The sequence below is a fragment of the Canis lupus genome, chromosome 37 (assembly GCF_011100685.1).
Source record: "Canis lupus familiaris isolate Mischka breed German Shepherd chromosome 37, alternate assembly UU_Cfam_GSD_1.0, whole genome shotgun sequence".
Classification (NCBI taxonomy): Eukaryota; Metazoa; Chordata; class Mammalia; order Carnivora; family Canidae; genus Canis; species Canis lupus.
In genome coordinates, this window is record NC_049258.1 from 6,561,690 (window position 1) to 6,577,471 (window position 15,782).

General features: G+C 41.0%; 1 protein-coding gene across 15 annotated transcripts in view; it reads right to left on the reverse strand.

Annotated features, from left to right (window-relative positions):
• ANKRD44 (ankyrin repeat domain 44) overlaps positions 1–15,782 on the reverse strand; it is a 365,215-nt gene that overhangs the window by 182,278 nt on the left and 167,155 nt on the right. For all 15 annotated transcript variants that reach the window (XR_005385154.1, XR_005385155.1, XR_005385152.1 and 12 more), the window contains exons 5-6: positions 2,551–2,751; positions 2,143–2,230 (exon numbers count right to left, since the gene is read on the reverse strand). Coding sequence is in view for 11 of the 15 variants with exons in the window: in XM_038585235.1 (XP_038441163.1) it covers positions 2,143–2,230; positions 2,551–2,751 (289 nt within the window). In the remaining 4 variants the exon portion in view is untranslated. The remainder of the gene's footprint in view (positions 1–2,142; positions 2,231–2,550; positions 2,752–15,782) is intronic.

A 15,782-nucleotide genomic window follows, 5' to 3' on the forward strand; every position in this document is an offset into this window, starting at 1 on the left:
AAAATCAATTAATCAGAATAACTTCACATTAGTGTTAAATCATATGAGATCGCTGCTGCTTGGCCTTTTTTTTTTTTTTTTCTCTTTTTGAACCACAAAAATGATACTTTCATATGGTTCAACCTAAAAATATTCTTGTGAATTACTGGCTAAACAGAAACTCTTCCAGTTTCAACTCTTGTGGGCATATTTTCTAGAATAATTTCCTTTGTACCCTATCTTACTATATATACCATGAAAAATGTATTTGACCTCTATATTGTAACTGAAGATTGTTTGATGCTTTGGGTCATGGCTGTAAATGTGGTTGATAATTGAGAGGTCGAAGATAAGTACTAACTCCAAGATGTGAAGGGGGTGGGGTGTGAATGTGTGTGTGTGTGTGTGTGTGTGTGTGTGTGTATGAGAAAGAGAGATGAAGAGAAATGTGTTTGGGGTGTCGAGGGAGAGAGTTGGGGGTGTGTGTGTGAGAGAGAGAGACAGAGCTTGGTCATGGCTTGTTTTATTAAAATTTGACTTTTTCCCCTAAGACATGTATGTAGAAAAATTATTTTCAATTATTAGTGGTGCTATCTTAAGCTTAAGTGGTGCTATCTTTTGTCTTTTGTCTGGGTTTTTATTCTTTAAAGATAGTCATCTATATATTTTTTCCTATTTGTATCCCGATGACACACAAAATAATGACTTTACTTCTTTAAAGCAATTCTACACAAATGTTTTAACTGTGCATCAGCAAAGAACAAACTTGAAACCCCAGGTTCTTTGAGTCCCATCTCACACTAGTCTGGTGTGTGCTCTGCATAAACATCAGTCTGGCAAATGTCCCCTGACTCCAGTCCCATAGGTACCACGCAGACATCTTATCTGCTTCAGTCAGCTCAAAAGTCCATGTTGTCTTTAAAAAGTGATGATGTTGCAAAATCTCAAGATTCTGGTTTTTTAAGCCCAAATATCCATTCAGACTCATCTATGGCCCCCTAATTTATTTCATCCCTACCCAACCCACTCTCTTTTTCCTCCCCACCATTAATATTATTGTTGTTTATGATAATAAAAGCCCCGTATGCATGTTAAAAAGGATTCAGAAAAGGCAAAAAGGTGTTAAAAGGAAACCAAAACCATCCATAATCACCAATCCCTCGAGATACTCAGCTAACATTTCAGCATATAATATATTCCAGATTGTCTCTATTGCAGTCTTTTTTTTTTTTTTTTACAAAAATGAGGATCATAGTATCCATACTGTGTTATGATCTGTTTTTACTTAACATATCACAGAGTCTTTCTATGCTAATAAATACTAATGACATCATCACCGTGGTTAGTGCATAGTGTCCCATCGGGCAGATCTTTATCATTCACCAACAAAATCTCCTGTGGATGGGCACTCAGGTTGTTTATAACTTGGGGCTGATAGAATCGAATCTGCTTTTCAAATTGCAGAATGTTCTCCAGTTAGAAACACAAAGGAAGGATCTCAGTTCTTTGTTCCTCACCAATCTACACTGAGAATAAACTCTATGAGGTCTGTCATGTATCAGTGGTATTTGTGCCAACAAAAGTGAAAAAGAAAAACACAGCAATGTAACCTCTTCCTTCATTTCTCCCACCCAAGCTGGCAGAAGCAAGAACCGCAAACTTCAGCTTCGTCGGCTGTAGAGTAGCAGGATAATCCATGGTGACCCTTGTCACTTCAACCTACACAACAGCCAGGGGGCTTTCCTTCCTTCCTTTTTGTTTCTTTCCAAAATATTTATAAATAAAAGGACAAATGGCATTCATGTCCTTGCTTTGCTAGCCAGTCCTTTTTCTTTTTAAATACTTCATTTTGCTGCCATAACAAGTTAGAAGAAGCACCGTTTGTGCTGCTTTCCAGTCCAGATTGGAGCACATTCAATGAGGTCCAGGCCATGATTCATCCCTCCTCCTCTCTGTGGGGTAAATAAACCTCTGACAGAGCAACTGTCTAACGAGAGCACTCAACGTATGCCAGTAAAATGGCCCAAATCTTAACTCAGTTAGATCCCAACCTTGGAAAGAAGTCAGGCTTGCCCAAGAGAAAGCCTACACGCTTAGCAACAGGCTCACAGCTTCTTTAGTTACAGTTGTTTGCATTTTTCTTTCCATTCATGGAATTCTTACCCATATATGCCGCCCAGTGCAGAGCACGCCGGTCCTTCTTATCAAATGCGTTGATGTTTGCTCCTTTGGCCAAGAGTAGATTGACCATCTGAAAGAAAACCAACATGCAGATAATCTGAGTCAAATTAACATCCAATATAAAGGCAGGTCAGTGACTTGGAATTCAAACACAGTAGGAAGCTGATGTCACAGACAACCCCATGGCACGTGTGTCAGAGGAAAAGGCCAAGGTGACAGCTCCTTTTTCAACCCCTGGCTGTACAGTTAAAACTAGCTGTCGCTGCCTAAGGTTGGGTGTGTGGATGGTAGCATCATGCTCTCTGAAAGCCTCAGCGTAAGCCTGGCTTCCACTTGGGGCCCAGAGAGTCTGTAGGGAGAATGCTTGGCGCCAGTGATGAGGGCACTCACCTCCACGTGGCCATTCAGAGCAGCGTGGTGCAAGGCGGTGCGCCCACCTCGGTCGGAGACATTGACGCTGCTCAGCAGGGGAATGATCACTTCTGCACACTTGACAGCCTTGTTGGCAGCTGCCACGTGGAGTGGCGTCTGCCAATTCTTGTCCCTCGCGTTGACGTCAGCCGAGTGCTTAATCAATACTTGCACTGCTTCCTACAACAGAGGCAGAGTTGGCAGGGGTCACTGACAGAGGCTCAATCAACACTGATTGGATAGAAGACGCTTCACTAGACCCTGGAGCCACAGGAAGGGAAGGCTCTGTGCCCTCACAGGCTGGCTCAAGATGTAGGTTCTTCTGAGAAAAGCAAGGTAATATGTGATAAAGATCGAAAGAGTGGCACAGACAAAAGCAGATCCATTTATCTTTCTGTGTTAGGCCAAGAGCCCTGGCACAGCTTTAAAACCAAGTAAGCGGGATCCCTGGGTGGCGCAGCGGTTTGGCGCCTGCCTTTGGCCCAGGGCGTGATCCTGGAAACCCGGGATCGAATCCCACTTCGGGCTCCCGGTGCATGGAGCCTGCTTCTCCCTCTGCCTGTGTCTCTGCCTCTCTCTCTCTCTCTCTCTCTCTCTCTGTGACTATCATAAATAAATAAAAATTAAAAAAAATAAAAATAAAACCAAGTAAACTTTCTAAGTGTAAGGTTTCCTACTAGGGTGTAAAGTACCCTTAGGACAAATGAGAGCACCCCGTGCAAGTGCACACCTGGGGTAAAATATCCATAAGTCAAAAGGCCCCCAAAGATCATCTAAACTTGGAGGTGCTTGTCAATAAGCCTCCATCTTCCAAAGCCAAAGGCCTCAAAGCCCTTTGGACGTTCTTGGATCGATTTATAAATCTTTGTCTCCGCCAACATCTTAACCCTCACTGTGCGATCAATAGCAGTCAAGGGAAGATGTCTATTACTACCTCAACTTGAAGCTACAAAATTGTTCTGTGTTTCCCCCAACCTCTTCCATGTTATAGTGGGGCAACTTCTTTTCTACTATTGAGTTCCCTCACCTTTCCTGAGACTTACACTTTTTATTTTCCTTCCGTTGACCTAATCAGCTTATAAGCCTCTTGAACTATTACTCTCAACCTTGGCTATATAATGGAATCACCTGAGAAGCTCTTAAAAATACAGATGGCTGGGGTGCCTAGGTGGCTCTGACTCTTGATCTGACTCTTGATCTCAGCTCAGGTTTTAATCTCAGGGTCATGATTTTGAGCCCCTTGTTGGGCTCTACACTGGGCTCCAAAGCCTACTTAAAAAAAAAAAAAAAATACAGATGGCTGGTGCCACACCAGAGATTCTAACTGGCCTCAGAATTTCTGTAAAGCTTCTGTAACTTTGTTGTATGGCTAGGATTGAGGACACTCTTCTGTTCCACCGAGAAAAGGATATAGCTTCTCTTAAGATGGGAGTGACTGTTGGTTGTTTCTCTTTACTTCTAGAGATATCCCTAGAACCAGTTACTGGGACTCCTTTATAAACATCTTCTCAATGTGGCATCAATAAACCAATGAAAGGCAATGAAATGTGCCACACTCCTGCCACCCTTCATGGATCAAGAACTTACCCCTGTCCACCATATTCCTCACAGGCCTTAACTATCCAATCTACTTTATCATGCAGATACATACAGGTGCTCAGATAGTAAATCATTTAAAATCTTAAGATTAACATTTGTATCAGGGACATAAATAACAAAATAAGAAGAATGTTCTATGCATCAGTAGTAGCAACACATTGAGATGAATGGCTAACATGGACAGTAGAATGAGAGCAAAAAAATTAGTTTTGTAAATTAGAGAATACAGTTTAAACATAGTGTGATGCTCCATTTAGATGCCATAAACAATATACTCATAGGGCCCAAGCAAACAAATAATTCTTTAAAACTATCAAAAAGGAAAAAAAAAGATATATGTCACCTATCCTCAGCAAGACAATAAGGTAATGACTACTAAGTAACATTCCTGGAGCTCATATTAGAGTGAAACGTGTATGTGTATTCTTAACATACACTTGTGAATAAATATTAGCCAGACTCTAAAAGCTAGCAAGCTCTAAAAGCTAGCTGTGTGAACAAAAAACAAACAAAAGTAAAGCTAAACCACCATATAAAAGTTAAGATTTAAATAAGAAAAAAAATGATATTTTTGTTTAACTTTGTTTTTTTTTTTTAAAGCTCTTATTCATTTATTCATGAGAGACACAGAGAGACAGGCAGAGACATAGACAGAGAAGCAGGCCCCTTGCAGGGAGCCCAGTGCAGATCTCGATCCCCAGACCCAGGATCACGCCCTGAGCCGAAGGCAGATGCTCAACCACTGAGCCACCCAAGCGTCCCATTTTAGTTTAACTTTGGCCTCAAAAATTGTGAGGTTTCTGTAGATACATACAATCTATTGAGATGTGGGAAGAAACTACTGGGACCTCCATTTAAGTTTATTTTCTTTAAAAAGGAAAGCATTTTAGCTGGTATTTAACTTCTGGGTTGGCACTGTGCCCTCAGTCAACTCCACAGAGGATCTTGCCTTGCACTATCCCAGATACCCTCCAGGAAAAGTAGGGTTTCCACAAGCAGAGGGGGTGAGGCTTGCCTTCTCCATTCATTTGCTCCAAGTGCACTGAAATGCACAGTGGTGGGCCTGCCAAGTCCATCTACAGATTGTGATATGTACCCTTAGACTAAAAACATCCTACAATGGGCAAGATTTATGCAAGAACCTTCAGATTAAAGACGATAATACAAATGCCAGTGTAAATAATGTGGAGTCACCGGGCTGACACTTCTACTCCAAGTAAAAGCTTTCTACACGTTAGAAGATAAAAATAATGACAAATTTAATCATATCTGACAAGAGCTTGGTCAAAACAGAGGAAAATCATCAGTAAGTCTATTAGCTACACAGTTAGGTAAGACTATGATAAATGAAAAGCCTCACCCTAAGTATATTGTGATATACTTCAAATATTAGCTAATAATAGTAGTTCCTGTATATAATCCATAAATGAATAAGATGCACATTTGAAGACGCATGCTGAAAAAGTCTACAGAGATATAGCCAAAAAGGCTGCAGATAACCACCATAAAGCAATACTATAAAAAGTGGTATCGTATCCTTTTCACATATTCACAGCAAATAACATTATATAGTACCATTTTAATACCTTTGCCTTGTGTATTATTTTACTGTACTTATACAGATTCTTGCTTTGCATTACTTATTATATATATTCAGAATAGACTAACAAAACAAAATATACAGGAACATTTCACACATTTACGCTATTTGGACGTAAGATCAATGAATTCGTGGGAAAAAAAAATTTAAGATAACAAAATATGATTACTTTTAGACTAATTCAGAGTAGGTGAATCAGATATTACCTAGGAAAGGCTTTACTTTTAAAGGAACATTTAAGGATGATTTGCATTTCACACAAAGTAATAAGTTAAGCAAAGAAAATATATATTTACATGCCAGTTACAGTTTATATATAAATACTGTTAAGAGTTTGTGAGGGGGAACGTCTATATTCTTAAACATGCAATACTTCTAAAACTTGTTTAATCACAAAGTTTTGTCTTTTTGCAAATAAAACTTTATTGGAACACAGCTTCACTTTGTGAATTTGTCTACGTATTATCTATGGCTGTGTTTGAATTCTAACAACAGAGTCGAGTATTTGTGACAGATACCACACGCAGCCATCAAAACTTAAAATATTTACTATCTGGCCCTTGATGGAAAAAGTTTGCAGAGCCCCCTAGTCTAGCTCCTTGTTTGAATTACCACAAACTGCAAGTTATCAAATCTGGTTAAAATAAAATTTTGTTATTTACCAGGATGAAAAAGTACTGTGTTAAGTCCAAAGAGTCGTCTATGGAAGGCAGGTCCTGTTGAAAGAATCAGAGGCCTCTGTATTCAGCTCATGCTATGCAATGGTGGGTCTGCAGATAATTTGGGAGGGGGGTGTACTGAGCTGCATTTTTTGGCATGAAAGAGTGAGCAACATTTGGAGCTCGAGAGGAAAGAAGGGGTGAGAACAGAGAGAGGACTCGGGCCCTGCACCCCAGGGCCAAGATGTACATCTGGGCGGGAACAGTCAGAAAGCCAGGAGGGAAGAAGGGAAAGCCGGTGCAGAAACCAAAGAGCAGGAGCAGGCTTGTGGAGCCAGGCAACCAAACACTCAAGTCGCCAGGAATTCTTTGGAATCATTGGGAGGATACTAGACTTTGCACGAGATATGGCACGTAGTTTGCAGCCAGTTATTGCTGCTTAGAAGGCCCTGACCAACATCTGAGTTACACCTAAAAAATTAGAAAAGATTCGAGTTCATTGGTCAGGGGAAAAAAAGAAGTGGATAGGGTTTCTAATAAATCCCCCTCTCTCTTTTTAAAAGAATTTATTATTTATTTATTCATGAGACACACCGAGAGAGGCAGAGACACAGGCAGAGGGAGAAGAAGGCTCCCTGTAGGAAGCCTGATGAGGGCTGGATCCCAGGATCCCGACCTGAGCCAAAGGCTTAACCACTGAGCCACCCAGGTGCCCCTAATAAATCTCTTTTCATGTGAACCCTACACAAGCCCTGTGGTGAGTGCCAACTTCATCACATTTGTCTCTCATACCAGCACTCACTGTCATAGCCCAAGGATGCCTCGAATAACCACTACTTTTGCTTACCTACTTTTATAAAATGTTTTGACTTTGTCATTTCTTCATTTTTATGCTTATATCTGCTTAGGAAATGAATTACATAGTTTTCATCTAACTTGGTAAGAAAGGACTGTATCAAGAAATACTTAGTATACAAAGGAGAGTATCTTACTTAATTTCCAAAAATTAACTTTCATGAAAATACAAGTAGTCTAAAATGATTGTGGAATTAACTTCATAGGCATAAAGGATATTAGAAGTAGAGAAGGCCTCAGGGCTCATCTGGTCTGACCCCTTCATCTGATAGGCAGCTTCACGTTATAGGTAAGGTCACGGAGTCAAGGGCAGTGATCTGTCAGCAGAGCTGATTAAGAGTCTGGCTCACCTATTTTTTATTAGGCCACAGCTTAGTCATTGGCCAGCATCGGCCAAGCATGCTGACATAAATATTTTTAAATGTTAATTCTCCTTATTTAAATGTTTTAACTCTGAAGTTTTACCCTGCCAAACCTGCTTAATACATCAATAGAAATTTAATATAATACTTCAGGATAAACAAAGTTTTGCTTTAAAAAGACCATTTCCTTTTCTAAAACTGCATTTCTCTTTAAAAAATATCAATCTTGGAAGCACTTTAACTTGGTTTTGAAAGAGTAATTTTATGGCTATTTAGGAAATTAATGATTTTTGTAATTAAAAGAAGTCTCTTTTCCAGTATCACGCACTGGTGAAAAATTTAATGTCTAGGGTCCTGCTCTGATATAAATGTACAAGAGTAAAAAAAAAAAAAAAAAACTAATATGGGAGAAGGGAAGGTGAACACTTTCTGAATCAAGAAAAGATACTTAAAGGTGTGCCTGGGTGGTTCAGTCAGTTGAGTGTCTGCCTTTAGCTCAGGTTGTGATCCTGGGGTCCTGGGATCGAGTCCTGCATCAGGCTCCCTGCTTAGTGGAGAGCCTGATTCTCTCTCTCCTCCCCATTTGTGCTCTCTCAGCTGCTATCTCTGTCTTTTTCACAAATAAATCATTTCTATAAATAAATAAAATCCTTTTTTAAAAAAAAAGAAAAGATACTTAAATAGCACTTCTCAAATTATGGTGAAGGACCAACTTTTTAAAAATCATTATTTCAAATCCATCATGAGTCAATACTTTTATAAAATACAATAAAAAGTGGGATGTCTGGGTGGCTCATCAGTTTTGGCTCGGGTCTTGAGATCAAGCCCCGCCTCGGGCTCCACACTCAACATAGAATCTGCTGGAGATTCTTTCTTCCTCTCCCTCTCCCTCTACCGTTTCTCTCTTTAAAAAATAGAATAAAAAGTAATTAGTAGAATAATAAAATGAAAAAAGAGAAATTATGAACTCAATATTTATTATTAATTACATTTAGCAGGCATGTAATGACTATCAAATTGCTCTGAAAGTTTCTTTTCCTTTTTTTAAAAAGATTTTATTTATTTATTTATTTATTTATTTATTTATTTATTTATTTATTTATTTATGACACAAAGAAAGAGGCAGAGATGTAGGCAGAAGGAAAATTAGGCTCCCCACGGGGAGCCCTAAGCAGGACTTGATCTCAGGACCCTAGCATCACAACCTGAGCCAAAGGCAGACACTGAACCTCTGAGCTGCCCAGACACCCATCTAAAAGTTTCTGGATGCTTACTCTTATCATAAATAACAGTCTTAAGACAAAAGCTTACAGGCTGAGACAGGAACAGGAGCCACACTGTGAGTAGTGCTCCTGCAAAGCCTTTGTTTCTTTTTTAATGAATAGACACAGGTGAGGATTCCAGCATTTCTCCTGAATGGAGGCATCAGCCCAGTTAGCATTCAGTCTTAGGACTGTAGACCTTGTCGGACTACACCCCACAGGAGGCTGTGCTATATCAATCATGGAAATAACAAGGGGGAAGAACTGTCATGAGATGTCACACAGAAGGAAATTGGAGATGGCATTGGCAGTCACTTTATTTCTACTTTTTATGACCTTCTCTTTTCACAAAAGGCCACTCCAACCCTGTGATAAGAGGTAGAAACATAACTGTGGCACATGGAAAAGACAAGAAGAAATAGGATGCATGTGTCTTAAAAACTGTTGCCCTTGGGGATCCCTGGGTGGCTCAGCGGTTTAGCACCTGCCTTTGGCCCAGGGTGCGGTCCTGGAGTCCTGGGATGGAGTCCCGCGTCGGGCTCCCGGAATGGATCCTGCTTCTCCCTCTGCCTGTGTCTCTCTGCCTCTCTCTCTCTCTCTCCATGTCTATCATAAATGAATGAATAAATCTTTAAAAAAAAACTATTGCCCTTAATATTTGTTTTTTTCTCTCTCAAATGTGCACTGCATTTAAGTGGTCATAAATTAGTCATGGAAAAGTAATTGTTTGTGACCATCCAGAGTCCTTGCAGGCATAAACAACATCAAATTTGGGATCCCTGGGTGGCGCAGTGGTTTAGCGCCTGCCTTTGGCCCAGGGCGTGATCCTGGAGACCCGGGATCAAATCCCACGTCGGGCTCCTGGTGCATGGAGCCTGCTTCTCCCTCTGCCTATGTCTCTGCCTCTCTGTGTGTGTGTGTGACTATCATAAATAAATAAAAAATTAAAAAAAAATTTAAAAAAAACATCAAATTTTACAAACTGTAAGTTGCTTTAGACCAGGGCCTCAGTCTTACACAATTTTCTGTACTCTCTTCAAAGTCTGGCAGTCTTACACAATTTTCTGTACTCTCTTCAAAGTCTGGCAGGTGCCTTGCACTGAAATATATTCAGTATATATTTGGGTAGAATAAATATATTGGTATAATCACTAGCAAGTAATAATATGCAAGTATTAACAAGACATGTACCACAGGCGGATGTCCCTAAGGCTGTATTCAGTCCTGGAGGTATTTACTCTATTACTGAAATCATTTGGGGCTTTTACCCTCTATTGATTAAAGCAACCTCATATTCTGTAAGAATTGCATAAATCAGTACCCAACTGATTCATTCAATTAATCGAAAATTCCTCCAAACGTACTCATTATTATTAAATTAAACTTGACCTTTATTATTATAATTACTGGAGTACAATTATTCTAAGAATTAGTATTACAAAGTAGCACAAATTCTCATTGGAGAATTTGGAATAGGAAAGAACTCAAAGGAAACTATTCAAGAAGTGCTGGCTTTCCACAAGGAGAGGCCAGATAGTAAAGTAGCCCCAGTCTTCAATCTCCATGTGCTGTATAGACCACATGCATCAGAATCTTCTTTTTAAAATGCAGATTTCTAGGCACAAACATAGGCTTCCTCGGACTCGTTGGACACGAGGTTCTAGAACAGATGCTTGTGACAAGCACTGCCAGTGATGTGAATGCCCAGTAAATCTGAGGATCACTCGTCTACATTCTAACTAATAGGTCATAAAATGCTCACTTTCTTCCCAGTCCAGGTACTATGTTCTATATGTGATCATCTTTTATAATCACAAAGATAATTTAGGGAAAACAGTAACATTCTAATCTCCCATCTAATTTCCCAATCCACAGACTGTCTACTAGCATTTAGCTCACAATAGTGACTGTCAGTGTTTTTCAGAGAAAGGGAAGAACATGAGTTTTAAAATTCAAACTATAAGATAAAATGCTTATCCTGCTCTGTTCTGGGAAACATTTTTATACTTATTGGGACTTCTGTCTGCACAGACACAAAAGTAGAGCCATTTTATTGGTTTGAACAGTATCCATCAGGGTGCTCATGTGATCTGAAGGAAGCAGCTGAGCACGGTGGTTAAGAGAGCAGGTTCTCGAATTCCACACTCTTCCACTTACTGGCCGTGGCGTGTTAGGCTTGTTACCTAGTGTCTCCAAGATCATTTTTCCTAAATTAGGATTAATAGCAGTATTAGCCTCAAACAGTGGCTCAGAGGTTAAAATGGAATAGTGCACAGAAAGTGCTCAGCACATACTGCCTCACACACACTAAGTGCTCAATATATTGTGGCAATATCTATTTGGACTTAAGAGCCTCAATTCTGTAGCCTAAAGACAGGATATAATCATTTTTTAACTTTATTAACCAAAAGACAGCCTCCAGAACAGAAAAGTGAAAAGTTCAGCAATTCTCCTCTGGTGCTACTCAGTCCATTCTAGAAGAAAAGGCATGTGTGAAAGGCCGGCTGTGTTTGGATATAGGCCACGGTAGGCTGTGTGCCTGGTTGTCTGCCCTAAATACCATGTCCTAGAAGACACACTTTGTACCCTTTCAAGGCCCTTGTAGCATATTTAACAATGCCTTCCACTGGGTGGGCTTCAATAAGTATGTATTTAACTGTCCAGGTTCGTATGGCCCTAATTTCTGTCCCTAAGGCTGTTCATTTCCAAGAAAGAAAAACAAAAAAGCAACAAGAATAAACAGGAGAAATAATAAGAAAAAATTCACAATACTTCGGAAACCTCTCCCCGGAAGCCCCAAATCTTGCTCATCTACATTTTACCTAGAATTGCAAAATATGTTTCTCTAATATTTTGGCAAGAGACTATCTTCATTTCTTCTCAGGAGTGGGAATAGTCAGAGAAAGAGGGGGAGTGAGTGAAGCCCCTGGGGAGACAATGCTGCTTGGCTCCAATTATTTGTTTGGCTGTCTCCTCCCTGGGAATCCCAGACTTGGGGAGGAGTACAGGTAAGAGGAGGACATGGGACTGGATCAGAAGGAAGCACACAACACAGCCTGGTCAGTACCAAGTAAGTCTTGAAGGTTTATCTCCAGAACCCAATGCATGTTGGACAGTTTTCAGTGGGTATGACCATGTGTTGATCTACCTTCCTGTCTGTGTAGGAGGCATGGGTGAGGCATGGGTGGATGGATAATCAACATTATGATCTGATTCTCTTATTGCTATTTCAGGCTCTGGAAATAAATTTAGCAATGAACATTATTTTTCCAGGCATAAAAATCAGAACATAAACTTTGCCTGGATAGAAAGAAATCTCAGAGACTCTGACTTATACTGGTATCTTTGACTTTACTACACTGATACCTGTGTTGCATACAATTTTGAAACTCATCCTGATTTTGCAGGTTCCAGTGGTTTCAATGACTTCCAGGGCCACACTTCCATAAACAAGCTTCAAATCAGTTTACCTTGCCTGCATGAAAGATGATTACCACCAGCCTTCTCTGTGGCGCAAACTAGTTCTACGTTAGCAGTTGTACAGAGAATCATGTTAACATAGCTTAAGTTAGAAACCCAGTCTTTATTGAACCACTCAAAAAAAATAGTTTCCTGAGCAGGCAAGATGTTAGAAATACTATGGCAAGCAATAGGTATGGCACTTGCTTCAAGGAACTTACTATCTAGAAGGTCTTTTTTAATTAGAAGAGGATAACAAGTTCAGCGGTAGTTTTATATTGTGTCAATTTAGCCTACATTTGACTACATCTCTCAGGACCCCTCCCACCCCTAGTCCTGTTCGCCACAAGAGAAATCCTCATGGGTTTTGGAAGGCACAGAATAACCACAGCCTGATGGTGCGCTGGGTGCCAGGTGCTGTTGCACCTCACACACGTCATTACCAACCAACTGGATCCATGTGTTGGCACAAGGCAGAGTTGGGGTTTCTTCAGAACTTGCAATATCTCCCTCAGTTTCTCCCATCCTTGGGTCAGGTGCCTGCAAGCTCTACAGTGAAGCACACAGCTCCTTCTGCAAGTCACCCATATCCACAATGTTGAGGCAGCGAGAGGAGAGGCAGTCAGGGGTTCCAGTTTGTCCTTGTTCTCTCCCATTTCACATCCAGCACTTTTTTTTTTTTTTCCAACTGCACACCCTGCCTGCCAACCATGACTTCAGGACCACACGGAACCCAAGGGGACAGCCTTACACAAACTTCTCCAGCAGCTCACACAATTGTGGAAGGTCTAATTACTATAATAAATATCTTATCCTCTATCTCTCACAGTGGTTCTGGTTCCCTGGTTGAACCCTGAACCATCAATAACTACAATTTAGAAGCAAAGGGCTTTGAGGACAGTATAGAGTGTATAAGTCTTTCAATGAAGAAATGTTTTTTTTTTAAAGACTATTTATTTATTCATGAGAGACACAGAAAGAAGTGCAGAGACACAGGCAGAGAGAGAAGCAGGCTCCCCTCAGGGAGCCCAATATAGGACTCGATCATGGGACCCCAGGATCACAACCTGAACCAAAGGCAGACGCTCAACCACTGAGCCACCCAGGTGCCCCAAGAAATGGTTTTTAATTCATATTCATATAAGTAATACGAGTGTTTGCCAATCTAAGCAATGGATAGGTGTGCCGGCTCTCACTCTGAGGGCATTGTACCGCTTTGGCAAATGCAAACAGCCAAGTTTCAAAATACCAATCCAAACCTTCTCTGTTGTTTCCCCCATCAAGCCTGCTTCTCTTTTCTCCACTATTATTTAGGGAAGGTGCATGGCAATAGGATCAAATTCAAAGGAAGAAAGAAATCTGAATTTAGGACTTCCACAGCCCAGCGATGTGCTGGAGTTAAGGTGTCCAATGATGATTCGAAAGTCAGTTCCAACAATGGTTCCAAAGACTCCAATTTTCATGAGAATCTTTTCAACTTGTGACAGATATTAATATGAAGACATCCTCTTCCACAAGTTTACATACGATCCTGCACACTTACAACTCATGGTCTGTTTGCATTTAATTCTTCCCAGCAAGGGACACACCTGCAAGGAACTTTTTTTTCCCCCAGCAAACCTGCAGAGGGAGCTGGTTCCTCAGAGAAGCAACAAATGCCTTTCTCAGATATCCACATTGATCCATTGTTGGACTGACCGAACTCAAACACACTAAAGACATGTCAAGAAGGCAAGCTGATGGTTACTGCAAATGGGATGTCTTGAGGACTGAAGCAAGTAGTTGAGCTAACAAAGGAGGAGATCACTCGGCAAAGTTCTGAAATCACCTGGTCCTATGTCTTTCTATCCCACACCCACTAGACTACATGCCTCCTAAGCACAATGCCTGGTATATAGGAAATGCTTAGTGTTTTTTTTTTTTTTAACTTAAAAGAACTGGTTCTTGTTAAAAAAGGAAACAAACCCATATTTTTCAAAAGATGCTTAAAAAGAAATTTACCAAAGATCACAAAGACCAGGAAATACTCCTCTGTAAAGGAGCTGGTCTCATGAAGCTGGTCATACAAACTCATGCAGCCCACTACACCTGCTTTCCCAGGTAAAACAGAAATGAAATATGGGACCATAAGAAGATTCTGGATTCCCCACAGTATGAGCCGAGCAGTTTAGGATTATTTGCCTCCCTCATTCCTTGTGGACTCTTGGAAAGAGAAACACAACTCATACCTTACAAAAACTCCTCAAATAACACAGCACAGCAGGGAAGATTATGAACACTAAGATAACTGTCTTATCATGAAATTTCCAGATAGTTGCTGAGGAGGAAAAGCTGGCACTGATGACAGCCATTGACACCCGTGACATTAGTAGGCATCCTCAGCAACTCCTGCTCCTAGGTGTACCTGGAGAATTAGTACCTTCTCCAGTAGCAAAAGAGCCTCATTTGGTAAAATCAGCTACAAACACTAGCCATCCAATGACAACGGCCTCCTAGGTAAGAGCCTCTAGTCTCCCTGGATGGTCAGCATCCCCTCTGATCAGGTTTCAAGACTCACATTCACCAGCACCCCCCACCTCCCCTCACCGACACTGGCTTTCTCTTCTCATCTCTTATACTTTCCCTGAACCAGCTGATCCATTTGCTATAGTTTCAATGGCCACCCTCTCCATTCTTAAGTCATGCTAGACTTGTATTGATAACGATCATCTATCAGCCCTCTTCACTTGCATTTCCAGAATTCAAAATAAATTTGTTCTTGAATACCTACAATGGACCAGGCTTGGGATACATCAGGGAACAAAACACAGATCCCTGCCCTTATGCAGCTTACATTCTGGTGACATGTTTGCCAAATTTGGCACGTTCACACCGAACTGATTAGCTAGCTTCCTTTTCCTGCTCCTCTTCCTTTGCTTTCTCATTTAATGGCACCACCATTTACCCAGTGGCCTCTCTCCTACTTCACTCTCACAAGGTCCCAAACACTGTCAGGGTCATACTTATCTCTGCTGGGATCACACCCCACTGCTCAGGGGACCCTCAGCCCTGTACCATTTGACCCAGCCTCTGCTACCAGACTTCTCTCCACTGCACCCCTTGTTCCACCTACATCCAATTGAACCTGCCATTCATTCATTTCCATGTCCCTTGTTCTCTTGCATGTTTATCCTCCTGCCTCCACCCTCTCTCCTTCTCCTGGCCTGGTAAGTGCCCACTCATCCTCTAAGGACCAGCTCAATGGACATCACTTCTTGGAAGTCTTCTCTATTCAAGCAGTTGTTTTCCTCCTCCATATGCTATTGTACTGATTTGCTTACATGTTTGCCCCCCCATCAAGACTGAGAACTCACTGAAGTCAAGGATCATGCTGACCACCTTGGACTACTCTGGTCACCACCTCCCCAGCACCATG